Source organism: Lissotriton vulgaris, chromosome 8 (genome assembly GCF_964263255.1).
Source record: "Lissotriton vulgaris chromosome 8, aLisVul1.2, whole genome shotgun sequence".
Classification (NCBI taxonomy): Eukaryota; Metazoa; Chordata; class Amphibia; order Caudata; family Salamandridae; genus Lissotriton; species Lissotriton vulgaris.
Genome location: NC_141696.1, coordinates 848,550,402 through 848,574,273, shown reverse-complemented (window position 1 = coordinate 848,574,273; position 23,872 = coordinate 848,550,402). Strand labels below are relative to the sequence as shown.

General features: G+C 42.9%; 1 protein-coding gene across 1 annotated transcript in view; it reads left to right on the top strand.

Annotated features, from left to right (window-relative positions):
- The first annotated feature begins 4,016 nt into the window (after nucleotides 1-4,016).
- The window catches only part of LOC147698093 (acetylserotonin O-methyltransferase-like), a 607,642-nt gene continuing 587,786 nt past the window's right edge, over nucleotides 4,017-23,872 (top strand). Inside the window, exon 1 of the mRNA XM_086934770.1 lies at nucleotides 4,017-4,209. Within this exon, the coding sequence (XP_086790896.1) occupies nucleotides 4,099-4,209 (111 nt within the window). The 5' untranslated portion in view covers nucleotides 4,017-4,098. The remainder of the gene's footprint in view (nucleotides 4,210-23,872) is intronic.

The window sequence follows — 23,872 nt, the reverse complement described above, 5'->3', positions numbered from 1 at the left end:
AGGGTGCGCACTCACTGTGGCTGCCGACTAATGCCGGCTGCGCTTACCACGGGAGCTCCGGCTGATCTCAGGCGAATACCACGCTCTCCACAACCAACCACCCTTCCCATTGTCAGGGGGGCCTCCAGGGTACTTGGTGTGTTACGGTGGTTGCGCCGCTCACTAGCTGCGCCGCTCCGCAGTACCACACCGCTGCTCCGCTGCTCCTCCACTCGGCTGATCCGCTCCACTGACCAGACACGCCCCTTCCTGTCCAATGGCAGCCAGTGAGTTCAGTGAAGTACAGTCACACAATGCAAGTCATGAACCATCACAGAGAGCATGTATTATCAATGAATAGAAACAAACTCATATCAAATAAACAGTGCATTGAAGGAGTGGATAGGTGAAGAGAGATAAGTTTCAGAGACAAAATATGTTTGCAACGTATATGCAAATTAAAAATATTATTTATACTAGCCCAAATAAGAACCAAAGAAAACTACCCCTCTGGCCAAAAGGGCAGTAAGGCCCCTCAAGGAGAGGTGAGTGGCAAAGATTAAGTCAGGAATCAGGAAACAGGTAGACCTCTATCTGAAAACCGCAAACTGACAACAGCAACGATCTTCCGCTAGCTAAACACCAGCCAATCCTAACCACACCCCCAGGGACTTTCAATTATACCCTAAAACCAAACCCTACCGGTTCCAGGAGGAGTGGGTAGGTGTGGACAACGCGCAAAACGCAGAACCTCTTTTACACATAGGAGCAAAGCCTTATGCGTGACCTTCCGGGTGCTGTTGAAGCCTGGTTAGTCTACAGAATTGGCCAAAACAGGTACACTAATAAATAGAAAAGTGAGGGAAAGTCCATGTCACAATTTCCAAGTTTAGATAGTCTCACCTTTTCCGGTCCTGAAGAATTGCAGGTAGAATACACCAAGAGCGAGAAACATGTTGACCTACACTTCTCAAAAAGGACACTCCAACGCGAGACATTAACCTTGGGTGAGAGCCTAGTTGTCTATTTTTACTGAGGGTAAGAGAACCCCAGAATAAAGTTTGGCTTTCTTGGTACTCTGAACCCTATTTTATGCACTTTCCTACATCTACACAGTTCTGGCCCCACACCCGCACTTCACCATACGGTTATTGGATAAAAGAGCTCTGAAAAAGTGCCCCTACTACAGGGAGCCGTTGGGTATTACACCGCCGACCCAACGAGGAGCAACCCAGATGATGAAGCAGGACACCTGAAAGGGTTTGTGAGGGCATTATTATCCAATATATGGACTCCCAACTCTAAAAACCTGCTGGGGCATAGTTGGGCCTAGTTTCCCTGACTCTTAAACCATGAGAAACAGCATAATCATATTTTTGGGATATTTTTTTAAACAAACTCAGTCTCTCATTAGCTAAGAACGGGGGTGTACTGCCACACCACTCTCATCATGACCAGTTTGTTCAATGTTCCATTTTTCTTAATCTTTCAGCATTATGACAGATTCTTCTCAGGAAATAACTTTGAACACAATCATAGTACGTACGTCCTGCAGTTCACTACATGTTGCAAGTTTCAACACTTCCATTGTTTGCCTCTGCCATCTCGTGAAGGAAGTTACACGCTTCCACTTGTTTATCGATCTTTCCATAGCTTGATAGACATTCAGCACACCGCAAAGGTCTCATCTTATGCTTTCGTGTTCTCTCTTCTCATTTTGAAAGCCTTTTCAGTCATGTCTACCAAATATTAACCCCAAACTGGCACGCAGGAAATTAGGCCCATGCTTGCTTTTTCAACAGAAAATAAACACAAACACTTATTATTTTCATTAAAATGTATTTTTAATTTGCGCACCATCCCAGCATTGCACTAACCCATGCACAACCCGAGTTACTCCTTGCAATTATTATTAATGTGCACGTAAGCAGCATTAGTTTTTTTAACAAAGCTCTTTTGGTCAAGTTTTCAAGAATTAGTTCACCCTTGCGCAAAAGCACTTCCCCTTATTTTAGCATTTGTAATATTTTTCACAGCACACTGTTAATAAAATGTTACTGAGGGTTCAATCCGAGCAGATTTTATATTCTCAAAATCCTGCTCCATCAAGGATGAGGACCTTTTAGCCAGGACAAGGAGGACCAAGTGGAGGAGAGAGGTCCATGAGTTGGAAGAGGGATGCGGAGAACCACCTGAAGAACAGAATCACAAAGACAAGGAATACGAGCAAACCAGTATATGTCTTGTGACAAATCCTTATTTACAGACAAACAGTCCATAACTCTGCTCTTTAGACCATACTGACATTAAAGGCCCTTAACTTTACTTTACTTTACTTTACTTTACTTTGATAACTTTATTTCGGTCAAAGACCATAAACCTTAACTTTAGATTATGATAGCTCTGCAGTATTCCTCTTGCTGTCAGTTAGATTAAATAAGTGCACTGTTCACCCCGCACTCCTCATTGAGAAATTCAGGGCTTGCACCATAAAAGAATCTGTTGGCCTGACTGTTGACAGCGCATGGCTGCTGTTCAGTTGAAAACTGGTGATGCTGCCTTTGCTCTGCTCCCAGAAACAAGCTTGACACGGCTTGCAGGCATAGTCTCGTTATAAAGAGGTCTCACACACTCAAGTCTTTTGGACAGAGCAGTGAGTGGCTTGAGCTGTGTGCTATAGGGAGGGAACAGTGCATGCTCTGTCCCTCGTTTCGTCACTACCATAGTCGTAGGTCATTTAATCAGTGCTATTTTCTCATGATTTAACACTGATTCACAAATCTATTTCAATTAATTTAAGTCACTGAATCAGGGAAAAAATAATTACACAATTCGTACAGGGTATTTGTGCATAAATTCCACCTGGAAACAATTAAAATAAAAACTTGCACCCTATTGCTGTTGCTTTTTTAAATCTGAAGTAGTTAAAACAATCCACTTTTGTAAAGCGCGAAAAGTCACCCGTAAGGGTCTTTAGGCGCTGGGGGCCGTCGGGAAGATTAAGCAAGCTATTGGCCAGAGTCACATGGTGCTGGGCTAAACTGTGGCCGGCGCTGGGAATCGAACCGAACATCCGTCGCCCTGGCCGTGGCGCCACACCTCTCCCTATAGTTATAGGGGCAGATTTATGTTAACTGGCGCATCCCCAGAGATGCGCCAGTTAGCATGCGCCACAGTGCGCCACAGCTCCGCCAGCCATGGTGCAAAAACGGCACAGATGCATGACGAATCTGTGCCGGAAATGTGGCGCATTGCTGGAGTAGCATCGCAAGCGCGACGCAGCTCCAGCAAGGCTCGGGGGTGCCCCATTTTAACAATGCTGCGTCAAGACCTACGCCTGCTTCAAGCAGGCGCAGGCTTTTGACGCAGCATTGGCTTAAAAGTGACTGAGTGAAATCTCATAGATTTCACTCAGCCACTTTTGCGAGGCGCACCTGCCCCGGAACGACACCCTGCGCCGGAACGCCCACAAGCGGCGCAGGGCTTTACAACGTGACGCATCTGCCTAGATGCGTCACGTTGTAAATCGTTCGTAGGGATGCGCCACGTTTATGCCGCCTTGCATGACGCAACAGCGGCGTAAACGTGGCACAAGGGCCTCATAAATCTGCCCCATGGTTTGTAGTTTCGTGTATTAGAGTTCTGTCCTGCAACAAACTATACAGACAGACAACCCTCGAGTCCTTACTCATGTCGAGGCAAGGGTCTCCCACCATTAAAGCAGACAGTGGCTCAGGCAGAAGAAATATGAGTTAGTCTTATGGTGTGCTAAAGAGGACATTGGGTAAAGAATAGTGTGCAAACTACACCGACTTTTCAAAACCAGCGAAGATAGCTCAGGAGGTTGAGTTGTGTGCTCCGTGCGTGTTGCGATTCTCAATCTATCCTGAGATTATACTTTCATCCTTCCTTTTGTAAACGGTATAATAAGCGCTAGTTAAAGAATTATAATTTGTGCTGTAGGGCCTATATGGTTGCTCAGTAATATGTAACACGCTCAGTCTCTGCTCAAAAGTAAGGTCTTGGCGGCGGCCCCTGGCACTAGGCCATGAGAGGCGTAACATGAGCTTTTCGATCGGAGTCCTCGCCCTGTAATTGTTGAAGCAGTTTACTCACCACATGAATCCCTCACACGCAAATCGGTCAGATATGGACAGCAAGAGCTCTTCCGAAGACCTGCAGTATCCCAGGCTGCTCCTCCAATACAGAGATGGTTTTCTTGCCTCTAAGGTAGGATACTCTAGACTTCGTAAATGTAAAACTATCGATTTACTTTAGAAATGATTTCTCCTAACTAATTCCGTCAGCAAGTAGAAACATTGAGAAAAATAGCAAAAAGGGTAAATATCTCTTTAAATCAGCAGCTGAAATGTATAAAGCAAAAGACTGAAAGGAACTGTTTATTCGTCCTAAAGTCTGGCGACTAACACAAGTTCCTACTAGCTAACAGGTGTTGTGTAATATCTGGTATCCCCGTAGTATCGTGTATCCCCTGCTCTTCGGCTCTCTTCGGAGAATACACTCAGCCCGGGCAGGGCCAGACAGAAGCAGTCGTTTTCTGCTCGGGCTGAGTGCGGGGATACAAGATGCCCTGGATACCTGATTGAGCTCAGGCTCGACGTTTCTTTAATATTGAAGTCAATGCAAAGAAGAGAGAGGAAGGAAACGCGAGTATCACAAAGAAAAAAACGTGAAATAAATGAAAAATGAAACGGAATGGAATACATTTTAAAGAGAGTCATGCACGCAGTGAAATAATGAAATGCATTTTCGAGGAGAAAACGAAGAGATGCGACACCGTTAATGGCCAAATTATATAAATAAACTCTTATTACATGGATTTTACATTCACATTTTTAACAATTATTTTGCAAATCATGCTTGTCTTTTACACGGACGGTTGGCAATGAGGGCGCAGTGTGCATTTATTGATTTCAATTTACCACTGGTGCAAAGCATGCTCAGTTTAAAATTATCTTGCTGTCCTGTAAGATTATGGTTTATAAATGGTGAAAAAAAATGAGCTTCGAGAGGGTGATTATAAAGTGTGTTGGAGCTGCCATGATAAGGCTGGGGAAGTGATCTACAGGTCTGATTTTGCTATGGATTCAGGCAATAGACAGTTGTGCTTGCAAGGGCATTGTACAAGGCAGTAAATTGACTGCTGGCACTATTTGTACCTCTGCATCCTTGCTGGCATAATGCATTCCATCCCTTGTGTAGAAAGGAGTGAGGGTTGCTGCAGTTTATTTGGCACAGTCATGTGAATCCTGTCTTGCGTATTAGTCTTGAGGAGGCTTTATAGACTGTGTGGTGCCATGTTATTGTTTGGAATGACTCGCGTGTATGCACGCGCGTCATCCACAAACAATATGCGTGTCTGGTTGTTATTTGAACGTGTGAGTGTCGCGTGTTGTGTTTCGCGTGCTGTGTGTATGGAGATCTTGTGTCTCGTGTGCGTGTTGTGGTTTGAATGGATGTCGTATGTATTTAGCGAGTAGACTGACGGTTTACCTGCATTCAAAACTGTACGCTCATGTACTTACATGTGGATTAAAGCTTTCCTACTTTATCGACGGATTCTGCTCCTTTCTTCCTGGAATATGGTTAATACCATTTTGTAACACTGGCGACGATCGGGAACACTTTCCTACGTGTGTTAAATTGGATTTTTCAAAGGATTTAGGGGCAGATTTATGTTAACTGGCGCATCCCGAGGGATGCGCTAGTTAACATGCGCCACAGTGCGCCACAGCTACGCCACCCATGATGCGCCGCATTTATGATGCGGCGCACCATGGGGCAAAAACGGCACAGATGTGTGACGCATCTGTGCCGGAAATGTGGCGCATTGCTAGAGTTGCGTCGCAAGCGCGACGCAGCTCCAGCAATGCTCTGGGGGGGCCTGTTCTTTCAATGCTGCCTCAAGCCTTACGCCTGCTTCAAGTAGGCGCAGGGTTTTGACGCAGCATTGCCCTGAAAGTGACTGAGTGAAATCTCATAGATTTCACTCAGCCACTTTCAGGAGGCGTTCCTGCGCAGGAACGCCCCCACTGCGCAGGAACGCCTCCTCATGGCGCAGTGCTGTACAATGTGACACATCTCCTAGATGCGTCACGTTGTAAATAGGGCGCAGGGATGCGCCACGTTTCCGTGCCGTTGCGTCACGCAACGGCGGCGTAAACGTGGCGCAAGCCCTTCATAAATCTGCCCCAAACTGATTTATTTTTTTGGGTGATACTCTGCTTTCATTGGCTATTCACACGGAGGACTTTTCTCTTGGCTCTCCTCATTGGATGTTGTTATATCCTTTTTATTGGTTGTTGGTAAGCACAAATTTCAGACGGATTTTCTCATTGGATATTGCCTTGTGGTTTGAATGGATGTCGTATGTTTTTAGCGAGTAGACTGACGGTTTACCGGCATTCAAAACTGCACGCTCATGTACTTACATGTGGATTAAAGCTTTCCTACTTTATCGACGGATTCTGCTCCTTTCTTCCTGGAATATGGTTAATACCATTTTGTAACAGACTGGATGTTCCATATTTGAGTCTTGTATCAGTTGGCAATAGCCATTAATACTTTGTAGTTATCAGATATGTATATAATGAAAGTGCCTGTGATGGGTAGCAGTAAGCATATTTGCACTCTGCTTTCCTAGCTAAAACTGAAGAAGGTGCATTTGCTTGTATGCACATCCGGTTAATAAGAACAGCATGCATCTGCACGTACTTCATAAAAACTTTCTGCCACAGGCCAACAGGTGACAATACAAGTTTTTTTCATGATATAAGTGCGCTCAGTACCTGTTTTAACAAGCATCTGCAATGCAATAGGTTTTGCATTTACGCTAGTTTGAGCTATTGGCATTATAAATGACAATGCCTTTTATTTATGTTTTGGTTTTTAAAACATAAATAAAAGGCATTGTAATATACAATGCCAATAGCTTCACCTCTTGCAAATGCAAGACCTATTGCATTTCAAATGCTTGAAGGCATTCATGAGTTGCCCCCTTTTGTCTCCCATGGCACCTGAAGAGCTCCCCATTTGCTACGAGTTAAATAAACAAGCCGGTGGTCACAACTGCGCATAAGAGACTCCCCTGCAGTAAGAGAAACTCATTAGAGAAAGAGTGCTTACAGACTAAAGAAGACGTACTGTGTAACACCCAAAGTAAAAAGGGCCATTCCTCATGGGTTGCAAATGAAGACAAGGCAATACTAAGGAGGGACTAACAAGCCTAATAGCCAATCAGAAGCCAGCATTTACGAAGAACAATGACAAATATCGGCAGAGAGTGGGCGGGGCTTAAAGTACATACTCCAATACAGTATGGCTCTCAGAGCAGCGCATTCGCTGCAAAGCTCGATCTAAAAAGGTACAGAATACCAGGCCGCTCTGCTGTGCTCCTGTGTAGGGCTCCTCTAAAGTACTAAACTGAATAAGTAGTGTTTTGTGGTTTAAGATTAACACCCTTTTCAATATACCAACAACCTTAATCAGGGTAAGATTTCTTGTCTTTACTGCTGTTTGGATGAAATAAACAGCAAAACCTTTTGATTCCCCTCCATGAATCCTTTCTATCAGTACAATTCGATTATGAGAATGCTATCTATGAAACTGTGCCATTTTGACATTTGCAGCCAGCCAGATTCTTGGTCAATAGTGATAATGCCCTGGTGAACGAGAGGCTGTGTCTAGCCACGACCTGAATGCTGGCAGTGGTAAAGCATAACAGCTGGTTACTCTTGAGACTTTCACATAGACCAGCTTCTTACTCTTAAAAAAATAAATATCATCCTGTTGCGGACCTTGTGTCTTTTTAAGTAATCATAAGGATTGGACTGCAACTCAAGAAATATCTAATGTATTGTTTTATGTTTGTTTATTCTGTTCAGGGTTCATATTTACTGTTTGTCTTTTGTTATTTAAGTTAATTAACAGATGTGCAATTGGTAAGTGGATCTGATACCGCAAACGCCTGCATTTTCCAGTTTGAATAAAAAATACATGAAATGCCATTAAACAGTAGTGTTGGACCCAAACATGGTCCACTCGTATGATGTTCAAAAGAGCCACCCAACCAAATGTAATCATTTATGGAAATATGACACACTGTTTATCCTCAACCTCCCACATCGTTCTACAGTTTCACAGTTATGTTGTTTTTATTTTTTATCATGAAACAGGCTACATGAATAATCCCATATGGTTAAAGACTACAACAACATTTATTCGGCCACTTAAAAATATATCAGTTGTCATTACTAAGCCTACATTTCTAGAATTTATTTTAATAGTAACATGCATAGAAGTTAACCTGTACTATAAAGGTCATTTTGATGGTGATGTGAACAAAGTACATAGACACACATGTTTAAAGCATGGTGTAGGATCATAGTCTCCATAGTGGACTACCACCCTGTGCTGAGAAATCAGGAATCACAATTAGAGTTCATTAATTTATATTCAGAAGTTGCCTCCTAAACTTATTAAGTGCTTTGTGTGTTATTAAAATATGTTGTAAGCAGTCCTTTCTTGCTAGCCCACCTTTCATCCAAGGAGTATGATATTGGTAGTTTTGTAAATAATAGTAAGTGTGTGAAATGAGTCCAATGCACAACAAACAGTTTTCTCTTAAGCCAGACATGGTTGGTTGTTTTGTATACACATGTATTGAGCGCAAGGAAAAAGATACAGCTACACAGCCCTACAATCCTCATTCATCTCTTGGTGCACAACATCCCTGCCCCTGATGACATTATGCTGGGATGTGGGCAGCCAGGAGGACCTCCTCGACAACTCCTTGCTCACCCCAAACATCAGTTTACTACTAAGATCTCCCAAACAACCCTTCTAAATTCTCCCTGACGTTATCTCTCCTTTGACTCATTCCAAACCTAATTTTTTTACTCTTGATTCTTTCTCCCTAATCCCTAACTACAGGTTTTTCCCTCCTCCATCTCTCCTTTACTCACCCAAGACCTCAACCTACTACTATGATCTCCCAATTAACACTTCTGATTTTCTTCCCTCCTCTATCCCTCCATTGCTTAATGCAATCCAACTAACAGACTCACATGTCCTTCACTCAAATTAACTTGTACCTTCGGGTACTAATAGTAATACTATGCTCATATTTCCCTACACCAATCCACCACTAATCATTTTGGGTTCTGGAGTAGTGTGCTACCTGCCAAAAAGTGCTATGACTCCTCACCAGGGGTAGTTAGCGCTATATAGCTAAAATTACAATTACAAATTCATGAGATGAAATCAGATTGTAAATTAAAACACGAGGAGAGAGAATGACAGAGAAGGGAAACAATGGCAGAGATCAAAAAAACGAAAAGATTAAAACACATCAATACAGAGAAAATATTAAAGTGTGACGAATAGAAAACGGCAATGAGAAAAAGCAGGAGAGGAAAATGAAGAAATAAAACATTTTGGATTTAGTACAATGATCAATTTCAAATCTGTTCTCAAAACATTTCACTGGCACTAAGTGCATAAAAGTGATTCTTTCATTTCATACATACAATAATAAGGCTGCCAACTTACTGACATATCACCAGCCTGCATTATATTTCTGTCCCTGTGCCCATTAAAACAAGCACTGTCAAAGTCAATAGGGTTTGCCCATGAGAGAGTTATTTGTGTATGTTTTTAAGTAATGTTGTGTAGCAGCATGGCTGTAGAGCAGCATGAATGAAAGTAAAACAAGCATTTGCAATGCAAATTGGTCTTGTATGTGTGAGAGTTAGAGGTATTGGCGCTGTATTTGACAATGTCTTTTTCGCTTGTGTTTTAGATTGGCATGGACTGGATATGTGTTGTGGAGTTGAATTATGTGGGTTGGGTTGGAATTGTGTGGTGTAGAGTGGATTTGTGTAGGAGAATTAAGTGGAATGGTGTGCAGTTGAAATATGTGTATAGTAATAATGTGGTATTGAGTGTACTGGAATCATGTGTAGTGTAGTTGTGTGTCACCGAGTGCAGTTGTATGGAATGGCTTTTTGTGTTGTGGAGTTGAATGTTGTAGATTTGAATTGCGTGGTGTTCTGTTGAATTTTTTGGCATGATGGGGAATTCTGTGGGGTGGTTTGGATGTATGTGGTATGTTGTGTAACTGTGTTGTTGAGTTGAAATATGTAGTTTGTTGTCGAAATATGTGGTGTTGAATGAAAAAGGGTAGAGTTGAATTGTGTAGCGTGGAAGTTTGTGGCATTGAGTGAAATTATGCTGATTGGAATTATTTCCAATGTCATGGAGTGTATTTGTGTGGATTGTGTTACCAAGTTTTAACATGATGAAACATAATTAGAAAGAAAGGCAACCTTATAATATGCAACAACTTGTCCAAATATCTCAAATAAAACATGCATATTGAACCCCCAGTGACATTTGTGTTGGTGAATTTTAGGGAGGGCTTGAACAATGTGGGGTGCTGTTTGGGTTGCTAATGGTTCTAGGAATCTGCACATCTGTGGCGGGGGGAATGTTCATCTAAACTCAGCGTTGCACATTTGTAATAGGAATTCTGATTGCAGGGATCCAAACAAAGCACCCATAGATGTGTATGTGATTCATGGGATTTTTAAATAATTCCCTCCTCAGCAGGCAGTGAATGGTTTGCTCGTGAAACTGTAAACATATTAAACTCCTTAGCATTAGATAGCTATTGAGTGAGGTAAAAAAACAAGCATGAACATTTATGTCACATTAAAGAGAGAAGACACCTGCTTCATTGCTTCTGGCCATGCAGGGTAGGGTTACTGTTAATCCTCACCATTTCCTCGCTGCATTCTAAATCTGTAATCGCCTTGTTTAACTTTTGAGACGTGAGATGGGGGTTGGATCTCGCTGTGGGCAGTCTTGTTTCTTTTATAATGATGCTGATCCGACTCAACGCCAGTGTGATTGTTCCTTGTGTTTACGGCTGGTGTGTTTGGGATAGTTATTCGCCACTAGAGACTTAGATCAAGTGCCAAAAACAATAAATTACACTTTCTTCCCGAGGGCTTGGAAGACTTGTGATTTTATTATTACTGTACTTCCTGAGAAATTGTCTTATTCAAGTGGGATTCTAGTCTTTCTGCACAATGAACCCTAGGTAGCGTGTCTGCTCAGTAGGTTACGTGTCCCCTGCTGATATTACTGTGTGACCTGCCAGGTTGAATTCCTGCAGGACCAGCTCAGCCTTGCATCCATCCAGCATAGATAAAATGATTAGCATTAAATTGTGTAACACTTGGCATTACAGCGCCTATAGCTGCAACCCTCTGGCATTAAACACTATATTAAACTATTTATCCTCCTCATTATTATAAACCTTCTAGTCACATGTGTGATAGTGGCAGGGCCAACTGCCCATTTCATAGTTTTAAAATCAGTTAAGTGAGTTGGGTAATGATGACCACTTGTTATTCACAGCGCTATAAACCATAAACATGTGCAAGCACTGTAAAAATAACCAGTTTGTTATTTGATGGTAAGACCAACAAGTGCACCTAGCAGGTAATCTGCTTTAGATTTCACCTGTGCTTTTCTATTGGCAAAATCAAACAGAGAAACATTGTGAGGATTTAATTTGCTCACATGGCTATCGGGCAATGGTACAGAAAACCGATGGCTAGTTAGAAGGGTAACAGAAAGTGCATTCCGGAAGAGGAAGGAGGGAAGGGAAACCTGCCTGACAATAGACTGAGCCAAGAGCCACATCATCACTACTGTGGACAGATTCTAGCCACAATTGAAGGCACGCTATGGAGTGGGGGTTCAGCATGAAAAAGGTCTTGTCTTCCAGATTTAGTTTCAAGAACAATGCAAGAGCAGAACGCTGCCTTAAGCCTGGAGAAGCTGAAGACCATCTGCATTATCTGAAAATTAACAAAGAGTATAGGGGATGAAGAGGCTCAAAACGTAACTTTCTTTGGTACCCACTGTTTGCCTTGGAGACTTTTTGTAGGGAAGAGAGGACTACAAAGCCCTTTAAGGTGAACTACACAATGCATCTTACATGGTGGGGTGTGATTTCATAACCAAACACACATTTTCCAACAACTTCACACTATATCCCGGAGAAACAAGGGAATAACCATAACCATAAAAGTAGCATGAAAAAGAAGTACAATTTACAATGGGTCAGGTGATCATTATATAAGATCTCAGCAGAGAAACATATAAGAAAGCAGAGACATAGATACAGCAAAAAAATGTATTCATATAGAGGGATTTACGACATTTAAAAACTAATTAAAAAAATTCAGCGAGTGATGCTACCATAAAAACAGTTTCCATTTTTTGAAACTCTAAAAACGCTAAGCAACATCTATATACATTTAAGTCTTTAAGAATGGGGATGATAAGTTTTCTACGATAAAAAGTGTAAAATTTACAGAAGAATAAAATATGAATATCGGATTGTGGGGACACATCATCACATGGACAGGGCCATAAATCTTTCGACCAACAATTCATCACAGGAAAAGATAATAACCTGAAAACAATGTTAAATCTAAACCGGGTTAAAAGGAAACGTTTATGGTTGGGCATATATAAAGATAGGTATGGGTGTAGTTTCTCTCCACTTATAATTGCCTGATGGGCAGAAACTGTCTTTTTTTTCACCTCCTCCAATTGTCTTTTTTCCCTGAGGTGAGCAATACACAGATTTTTTAGTCCTCCTCTTGAGATATTTACCATCGACAATGGATCCTCGAAATATTGGGCACAGTTTAGTTCTTCGAGGAAATTTCTGATATAACATATCCTCTTAAAATTGTTAATATTGTCCAATACTAGAACGTCCTTTAAAATAGCCCGGTTAACCACACAGTCATCATTTGTCCAAACCCTGTGCCAAAGAAGAATCGGCTGGATCTTGATTGTGTCAGTGACAAATACCAAACCCAATTCAGCATGGCATATGAAGGTCGCAGTACTTTCAGGGACGGACAAGATGTGGCGTAAAAACTTATTTTCCAAAGTTTGAATTGTACTGACATTGAAGTAACCCCACAATCCTGAGCCATAAATAGCTACAGCTATACATGTGGCATTATATTATTATTATTATTATTATTATTATTGGGACATTTATTGAGCGCTGCGATTACGCACACCGGCGTGTCCACGCGCTGAAAGTGGGAATGGGCAGATGACAGGCTTTTTTATAAAACACTGTAAGGCCATGATGGTTTTGGAAAATAACAAGGTTCTAGCATTAATTGCAGTAGTCCATGAGCCACTTTCATGAAACAAAATGCCCAGGTATGGGAAAGTAGAAGTCTTCTCTAAGGGATTGGAATTTATAAAAATAGGCTTCAAATGCCTGCTTGTTCTTGTTCCACAGTACATAGACAGTGTTTTAGAGCAATTCATTTTAAAGTCCAAGCTAAGCATGAAACTATTAAAAGATGTAACCAGAGTTTGAAGTGCCATTGGGGTGCGTGCCATCAGGACTGCATCGTCCGCGTACAGTAGGGCAGGGACAGGCCTCCCGCCCACCATAGGCATGTCCCTGCCCTCCTGCACGAGGCGATGCTCCAAGCCATTTATATACAACAAAAATAAAAACGGCGCTAAAACGCACCCTTGGCGTACGCCACGACCAATCCCAAAGTGTCTGCTGCATTCTCCCTCTTTCCCATACCGGACAGTTGCAGTGGCCCCAGAATATAAATCTCTCAGGAAGCATATAATAGCATTGTCTACCCCCAGTTCGGCCATAATTGCCCACAATTTGTTATGTGACACGCAATCAAAAGCCGATGATAAGTCAACAAAGGTGAGGTATAGACGTTGTTTTTTAACCCTTATATACTTCTGTTGCAAAATAAACAAATTTAGTCCTTGCTCAATAGTCCCTAAACCCCTTTGGAACCCATATTGGAAATCACTTAGTACCCCATTTTCTTCTGCCCAGCTTTGCAACTTGACTAAAACCACTCTCCCTAGGATTTTTATGGCGGAGTCCAATAACGAAATTGGCCTATAGCATGTGCAGTTCTGCCTATCGCCTTTCTTGAAAATCGGGACTATAATTGATGTAAACCACGTAGGGATTAGGCCTTTTGCCAAAGCAACATTAAAAAGCTGGACTAGCATTGGCCCCCATAAGTCAATATTGGCCTTACAGAGGTCGGCTGGTATGCCGTCCGGTCCAGCCGCCTTAAGCCCCTTAGTTGCCTTCAGGCTCGCAAGGACTTCAGGAAGAGTCACCACCAGTGCTTTTGATAGATCTAAATTTACCATCGTGGAATCATGACCTGTATTGGGCACTAATTCAACAGCCCTATAGAGGGAGGAAAAGTGAGCCACCCACTCATCTTCTGCAATGGCGATTTCCATGCGGGCTTTTTTATCATACTGGAGCGGAGTATTTATAACCTTCCAGAAAGCAGCCGGGTCCTTTGATTGTGACGCCGAGCATAAATCGTCCCATGCCTCCCTTTTTATCAGGTTCTTCCTATCCTTCAGCACTGTATTGTAATTCCTCCTTAATTCTCTAATTAGATGTACATCCCGCGGTCTCTTGTGAATTGCATGTCTAAGACTTGTTAAGGCTTTAGTGCACTTCTTGTCAAACCATTTCCTATTAGACTTTAGGGAATTTTTTCGTGAAACCCACAAGAACTCCTTAATTGTGGTAGCAATAATATTAAAATGAGCTAAAATGTCATTACTCTCAGCATGTTCATCCAGACAAATCGAAAAGCTGTTCATACATTTATTCATTACTTTGGACAAAAAGTCATCCGGGACCACTTTACTCCATTTGAGAGTATAACCATTCTGAGAACCTAACTTCACATCCTGCGCCATATACTTAGAGCTTGATACCTTTTCGGGGGGAACAAATAGGCTCTCCATTTTTACTACCTGTGGAAAGTGATCACTTAGAGCTAAGTCCATTATACTAGAGCTAATCAATCTTCCAGCAGAACTATTTGTACATAAACTAAAATCAATGATAGTCGAGGCCCCCCGACCCACAAAGGTCGGAACAAATGGCATTATGTGGTTGGCTATCTCATTCGTAAACCCAAAATCAAAATTAAAAATCATCTCATTTAATGAATCTCCAAGTAGGGTATGTTCAAAGTGCGTTAAATTAATGTCCTGTTCCAACATCAGGCCGCATATACCCTTCTGACCTTTTTTACACAGTGTACAATTAAAATCACCCCCCCATATTATCATTACTTCACCCCTTCTTTTTTTGTCAATTTCAGACTGCATGTCTACAGTTATTGAGGCGAGTACTTCCTTAATCATGCTATTTCGAAAATTATTATAGAAATTTAAAAAGACAATCCTTGGACCCTTCCTTATATCTATCACTATTTTCTGATAGTAACTGGATCCAGGAGAAAAAGAAATCTTATCATAAACTAGCAGGTTGGGTATATACATAGTCAATCCACCCTTGGGTCTACCATATGGACCCCCCAGCGCAGGGGTAAAATAGGTTTTGTAGCCATTTAGATGTATCGGTGCGATGGCCCAAGTTTCTTGTAAAGCTAGTATGCCTACATCAGTAATTACATCATCCCAAGATGGATTGAGAATTTTTTGTTTTAGACCTGCCACGTTCCAAAAGACCACCTTACAGAATTCTTCTATGGGTAACGTTTCTACAGCAACCCAAGCTTGGCCGCCCAGCATCCCTTGTGTTATCACGGGCACCACTCGAGGTTCAGGTGTCACATCATGCCCTGATAGGTTAATCAACCCCAAGTTTACAGGAGTAGATACCTTAAGGACCTCTGTTGCCGCGGGGAGTCAATCCACCATTTCCAGGCAGTCAAACCGATTGTAGCAAGGAGTAATGGGAGGAAGTTGCTGATTACCAAACCATCCCAGATCGTATCTTTGCCGGACAAAGTGAGGAGTCCTCCCCCTATGTTTCACCACATTCCATCCATCTTCATTCCCCCCTCCCCGTTGTAAATTATACTGGTTCCTATCTAAATCCGCACCATTTCCACCTCTTTGGTGTTGGTTGTCCCTGGTCCAACTCCATCTATTGTCCGGATGTTCCCCATCAGGGTAGAAATAAAATAATGCCCTGGCCACAATGGACAGGCCGTGGTTTCTTGGGGCCCTCATTGTGATATATTCCGCAGTGCCTGGATTCTCAAAGGTTATCACCACACAGTCGCCCTGTACCCTTTTTTTATTATACCCAATCTATGGTACCCTTTCAACCATTAAAATATTGCTTTTAATAGCTGGCGGGAGAGGGTAGTTAATATTAAGCCAATGTACGATCTTATTTACAAGTGCCCCATTGTTTTCAAATGATTGTGCATCTAGTTCTGGGACTCCAGTCAGGACCGCAACATATGGTGAGGCTTTTGGAGGTAAGTTTATATTTCGAACCACTTCCTTTTTAGCTGATTGGCCTTTTTCCTGTATTAGATTTGGAGTTTGTAGAACTGGAGCCTCCTTATCAGGTAGGGCCAAATTTTTGGGTATTGATACAGTTTTTGGCGGTTGATTATTAGGGAGTTTTCCTTTTTCAGGATTAGTTGTACTTAAAGAAGTACTATTTGGGACACTCTTTGTCAGTGTAGGGCCAGGTTTATTAGAAGTTGTTGCGGTAGCCTTAGCCTTAGGCACACTAGCAGTGACTATTTGTTTAGCCAGGTTCGTATACTGCATTTGTGTGTCTTTTTTCAAGTCCTGAATTTGTTTCTCCAGCTCCCTAAGAAGTTCGATCAGTGGGGTTAATAGGGTTTTCATTGAAGTCTCCAACAAGTATAGCATTGTGCTCTTTCTTACCCTGCTAGCATTAAGGCTGTCCTCGGCAGAGCTATTCCTAGAGCTATTGGCGATTAAATCGGCCATCGAATGATCCAGAATTGTATCATCCGGGATGGCTAGACACACTGTGTTAGGGGGCAGAGGATCTTCTCCTTGTATATCATTAGCATTAACAATAAGTGTGTTACTTGAATCTATTAGTGGACCTTTACCACATGCATTAGTAAGCATATTTTGATTTGTCCTCTTTTTAGGAATTGCCCCTTCCTTTATCCCCTGTATCACAACATTTTTATCTTTAGGGGTCACTGCTGTATGTATCAAAACACTAGTGGATGCCTGGGTAGATGTTAGGGTTTGGGCTAGGGGCACCTGAGTAAAATTAGATGTTTCAAGGGGAGTTTGCGAAACCGCTGTGCTAGTCCCATCCAAAGGTACTATATTATTCTCTCCTCTATTTGGGCTCCGTCCATTAGCAAAATGGCCCATAGAGGACCTTTTTGCATGTTCCAAATCCTGCGATACCCTTTTTTCCATCAAGGAAATCCCCTCATCAATCAGTATATTAGTTCTTACTATAAAGTCATCTAGGGTGCCTGTTAGTTTCTTCCTCCCTGCTGCTGCCCTACTTCTAGTCTCACGCATCTCCATACTATAATGGAAGTCAATTTTTGAGATGTCTGTAGGACGATAAACCCTAATATATAAATGCAGTAAAAATACCAGTAGAAATGTAATAGGGATTTTATCACTCAACACACAGCTTATTTAACATAGAGAAGGACAAATGTCAAGTATAGGTACCCGGCAGGATTTCGGGCAGAGTAACTTGCCCGGTCCGGTCTCTTCTGGCCGATGAGGGCCGTAGAGGGCCCGCCCTTTGCCCGGGCTTCGCCCGGCACACACCCGCACGTGTCCCGCGATGCGGGAGCTCTGTCGGTCTTTAAATGCGCCTCCTGGCGCCAAAACGAGTGATGGGCGTGGTCAGCCGCGGGGATCGCCGATGGTTGTGGTCTCCCTCTCTCACGGTCGCGCACAGGTGGAAGAGTGCGACGGCGGCGGAGGAGAACGGCAGAATAACCCAGGCAGCAGCCTCGTGCAACCCCAGGTACGCAGGACAGCACACGGCAGGGAAACAAAGTACACCACAGAGATCATGTGTGTTAATAGTTACAGCTCTGAAATGACATTCAGTGTCAGTTCTATAGAAGCAGTCTATACTCGCACGCAAGGCACAGAGCACCCTCAGTCTAAGTCTCTCAAATAACATTCTTATTTGTCTTTTGTGCTTCAGGTGACTGGTCTCTCAGGTCTAAACATAAGAGCACTGTTAGAACTGGGGGTCTATAGTTGGCAGAGGTTTGCACCTTTGTCCAAATACACACCTTTGCTTCTAGTCAGGGTAAGGGGGCTACACACTTTAGATAACGCCTCTCACCCCCTTGGTACCTTGGCACAAGCAGACTGGCTTAACTCAAAGGCAATTTTTTAAGTATTTTAATCCAAACTCACAGCAATGCAGAGAAAACACCAGAAATGAACACCACACCTGTTTAGAAAAATAAAATACCTTTATCTAAACCAAACAAGACCAAATATTCCAACCTACACATATTAAAATATGACTTGAAAACAGTTATCTCATAAATAGAACTTGTAGAAAACAATTAGCTCCACCTGGGCCTATTATGACATTGTGACAGGCAATAATCCGAAGTAGGGCGCCAACCGCGAGATGCATGGAGTCACACGGGCCCCCAAGCAGCAGTACCTTACAACGAAGTCTTTGGATGATGCTCTGTGTCATGGAGGTGAGGCATCAGTGCTGTGGTTGAGGCCCGTTCCCTTGTTGCCATGGGAAGGTGAGGCATCATGTCCATGAGGAGGCAGAGCGTCGAGCCCCGGACAGGAGAAGTCAGTTGAGTCTGGCGTGTGGTATCGGTTCCTGTGAGGCGATGCGAAGTCGAAGACTCATAAATTCACTCTTGTTGGTTATTGACTCCGCGATAACAAAATGCAGGTGCTGGTGGTGACGGTGAGAGTGCTGGTGTCAGAAAGACCGATAATTGCAGGCGTCGAAAGTCGGAGCTGCAGTGTAGACAGGCAGTGCATCGTGCACTTCATAGGCGGTGTCCCGGGTCTCGCTGCAGGTTGCGGAGCCACTGTCAGCATTGGAGTTGTTTTTTTTTGTGTTGCAGGACCAACCACAAAATTCTCAGGGCCCAGGAACTGGAATTGGTGCTCGTTTGAATGCAGGAGTCCACACAGGATTCCAGGTGCTGGTCAGTGGGTTGCAGGTGAAATCATTGTGTCCCTCAGACTTTCAGAACAGGAGCCTAGCACACACAAACCCTTGGAGAGTCTTCTTCAAGCAGGTTTCTCAGCAAAGTTCCAGTTTTTGTCATTTCCTTGGCAAAAACAGCAACTGCAGGCCAAAAGTGCAAAAATTGGGATAGCGAAGTGAGCTAAAGAATGATCATTGATTCAACCAAGCTCTGTGACTGGGGGTGTGTCTAAAAAGTTTCAGCACTCCGTCCATCATCTTTTTGTGCTTGCTTTGGACGCCCTCATTTTTCATGGTATGCCCAGATGTTGGTTGCTTGCTCACTTTGCCACTGGATTCAAGCTAGCCTGGCTGATGAGGGGTGTTATCCTGAAACCGGTCCCAGGATGCTTGTTTACATTACAGGGAAGACCTGGCTTGGCAGGTCAGTCTGGACTGCTCCCATGAGGAACAGGGCCAAGACTGATTTGCATATGGCTGGGTCTGAACTGGGGTGGCGAAGTGAGCTAAAGAAAGATGATGGATTCAACCCAGAGCTGTGACTGGGAGTAAGTGTCTGAAAAGTTTCAGGGCTCCGTTCAATATCTTTTTGTGCTTGCTTTGTTTGCCCTAAGTTAGCAAGGTAGGCCCAGACATGGGTCCCTTGCTCACTTTGCCACTAGATTCAAGTTAGCCTGGCTGATGAGGGGTGTAACCCCGAAACCGGTCACAGGATGCTTGTTTCCGGTCCAGAGAAGATCTGGCTTGGCAATTCGGGCTGGACTGTTCCCATGAAGGACAGGGTCAAGACTGGTTTGCATATGGCTGGATCAGAACTGGGGTGGTGAAGTGAGCTAAAGATTGATGATGGATTCAACTCAGATCTGTGACTTGGGTGAGTGTTTGAGCGCTCCATCCATCATCTTTTTGTGTTTGCGCTACTTTCTAAAAGTGGTAATTTCAAACACACAATTTAAAAACTATCTTTACTAAAAGATGTGTTATTAAATTCTGAGTTTAGAGAACATAAAGTCTGTTTCTCTATCTTGTCCCAATAGAATGTTATGCTTAAGATGTTATAAAGCAACTCCTATGTCAACCCACTGATGCTAGAAGATTCTTGCTTCCGGTAAACATGGGTACAGCCATTGGCACATACTTTACTTTTAACACACATACAGCATCCACAGTGCTGGTAGACTGGGAGGCATTTATGGTGGTGACAAGGGGGATCTATCTGGGAGAGTCGATAGGGGCACAGCAAGAATTACACCAGGAATTGCGATGCCTGGAGGACGAACTACATGAACTGAACAATGCACGAGGCTCAAATATTACAAACCAGAGACAATTGAAGGACACACAAGCATTGTACGATCATGACCTTGAGAGACTGAGGTACCATGATTACAGGGGATACCTCACAAGAGTGCAGGAGGAAGAAGGTAGAGCTAGACACCTTTTGACCTGGTTGATTAGACCAGAGACACATTGTTCCCCAATTTCCCATGTTCGTATGGAAACAAACCTGTCAATGGTTAGTAATGCCCTGTTTTTAGATTACCCTGCCTCCTTCAACAGAGCATGCCCCCAGGCTACTCAGGAAGTGCAGTGTGCCTTTCTGTCACTATTGCCTCTTAAAATGCTGGACCGACAGGTGGAAGAAACACTAGGCGGACCAGTAGAAATTCAGGAAATCCAGGCAGCCATAAAGGCTTACCCGTAGGCAAGCCCCCGTGCCAAGACGGTCTACCCTTGGAATATTTCTCACTATACGCGCCAAAAATGGCTCCTCCTCTAGTGACCCTTGATGGAGCAAGGATTTGTGAAAAAAGAGACTTGCTCGGATGCAATCTTCTCATGTAAATACTAACCCCGTATTAAAAACTTGTTTGTGGTAATAATATGCTTTCACACAACACTTGAGTATTAGATGGAAGCTTGCATATGTGTTTTACTAACCAGTAACTCGAGAGTGATGCTAAGATCGCCGATAACTGAAATTCTTTAGTGCGCATGCGTCTACTGCATCTACGTAGTATGATGTATCTATACTTAGAGGGAAACTTTCTGCACTTGCGTAGTAGCTAACAAGACATCTGCTTGAAACTCACATGCTTGCCACCTGCTTGCTGCAAAACTAAACCCAGCTATTACACTAATGGTAATGCAGGATGAATAATAATAAGTAATGGGATTAGAGTAGAGACAGGTGGTATACAGCAAACCCATTTTTTTATTATTTTAACATTTGTCTTTTGACTCTTTCAATAGTGCTTATTATGGGACTGCAGTTGTGAGCCACAGCAGTTCCCTCTTGTTCCGCTATGCATGCGTGATGCAACTTAGCTGGAAGACAGCATGTCAACTTGGACGTCGATGAAGGATCAAAAGCTTCTAAATTCATGGGAACCAGAACAACAGTCTACTGAAGTGCATGCAAACTACTGTTTTTTTTCCTCTAATTTGTGACAATTACATGGTGAATATGGGTGGGAATAAAGACTGGTGTATAAAATTTAAGGGGTGGTATTTCAAACAAAGAACTGAATGAAAAAAATATGGAAAATGCATGGTGTGATGATCACCCGTCCTTGCCTGTCCAGTCAGAGTTAGGAGTTTCATAAATTTGAAACATTAATGGGTGGTCCAAGCATACAGAAAAGCATAAATTATGTAGCATTAGTTAGTTAGTAGAGGAGCTGAGAGCACAGAGGAGGCAAGAGACCTGGATGCTGTCAGAGAGCATAGAGAAGTCCAGACTTAGATGCTGAAGAAGAATCAAATTTCTGAACCAATTATCGCAAGCAAATTAATTTAGAAGAAGATCGCGGAAGAATCTAGAGGATGAATAGAGTTTTAAAGAGGAAGGCTACGCATGCGACGGTGATAGAGAGTTCATCTGTCCTGTCCTGAATATTGTCCGGAAGCCTTTGTTTGCCATATATTTCCTAAGGGCCCCTTTCCAATTCCTAGGCCTGGGAATTAGTTTCCACGCCATACTTCGTAAATATATCTATGTATGCATATGCGCTTATGTACTTTTCTCTCTGTCCTCTCCTTTCCGAGTAGTGTCATTGCAAAGTATAAATAAATGTATTTGTCGATTGATTTTGAATTTTCCTTCCTGAGAGAGACTGAGTTTATTCTGTGCTGTGTAAGTGGTTCACAAGAATTTAATCTAAGATAACATTTTAAAAGACATGCAGACTCTGTGATCATTTCTAATGTGTAAGTAATTTAAAATAATATGTCATTTCACCATCAACTAGTTTCAACTAAAATGGTCCATTGACCAGAGGAAAGAACTTTTGATCAGTGAAAAGACTAGTTAGGTACTAAAAGCTAACTAATCTAAAGAATTACAAAACCTGACCCCCAGCAGTTATTACCAGCATGATGTGAAGTGAATTTATGGGCACGGGAGAGTATGTGGTGTTAGATTACCTGTTGTGTGTAACCCCCTAGATCACCCTATGTGCAGCATCCTTATGGCTTAGTGGCTTCTTGAGTCTACTAGGTATGCACTGGTGATCCCACTAGTGAAAATGATCTCTGTGGGGCCCCACGTTACAGATTTCCGGGCCCTCTCCATGCTCAATATGGATTTCAAAATCCTTAGCAAAGTACTGCCACTCTGTTTCCTACCACTCATGTCTACAATAATCCACCAAAACCAGAATGGCTTCATCCCTACCCCGGATACTTCTTTTAACTTACTCAGGGCTTTACCATCCAGGAGTGTAGCTCCTCCCATGAGCGGCCCTCCTGCCCACAGACCAGGAGAAGGCCTTCGACAATGCACAGTGGGATTTCCTGTCCAAAACCATACGACACATGGGATTGGGAAATTACTGTGTGAATGGGTGGAAGTATTATACGAAAACCCTAAAGCCAGAGTCAAGACAGGCAAAACAGTTTCCAAGCAATATCAATTTTTCATGTGACTTGATAGGGATTCCCACTGTCACTCCTTTTTCTTGGCTAAGCAATCAAACCACTGGCAGCGCTGTTATGTCAGGGAGGTAAGAGGGTGGGCCTGAAATTTGGAGGACATGATTCTTTATCATTCTTTCCACTGTATTGCCCAATGAGTGGTTTAAGCAAATAGATGCCTTGCTGCGACATCTTATATGGGGGGTGTCAGAAGTTGTCCCTGGCAACGCCCTATGATAGATGGTGGTGTGGGAGTGCTGAACTTTGAACTTTACTTCCTGGCTTCTCAACTACAGTGTTTGGCACAATGGTTGTGAGGCATAGGCCCTAAGGAGACAGATCTGATGAACTCCTGTATGCACAACACTATTACTAGCCAGAATGCTTCACCCAGCAGTGGTAAGTCAACATCAATTTCTGATACAGACCAGTGCCCTACCGTGTTGGAAAAACTGCATGGACAAAAATGCGAGGACTCCCCTGTAGGCCCTGGCCCTGCCCCTGGTAGGCTTACCGCATGGTAATCCCAAGACGATATTTACCTCTGACCAACTGTCAGCTTGGTGGGATTAGAGACAGTGAGAGACTGCGACCAGCAATCCATCCTTACCTCAGTGGAGGATATGGTTGAGAGCTTTGAACTTCAGTAAGGACTGTTCCTACTGTACGAGTCCTTGACCCAAATGTTTAAGGGGTTGTGGAATAACAGATGAGAGGAACCTCCGACCCATGTGGTGCTACAGGGGATGCTTACCCTAGGCACAGCTAGACATCAGGTGAAAAGGTTTTACTCTACATTAGCTGAAATGTTCTGTACCCCGTTACAACAATTGCAAGACAAATGGAAGACAGTTTTACATAGGAAGATTTTGGATCCAGAGTGGGGCAGAATCTTGGCATACCTTTAACAGGTTT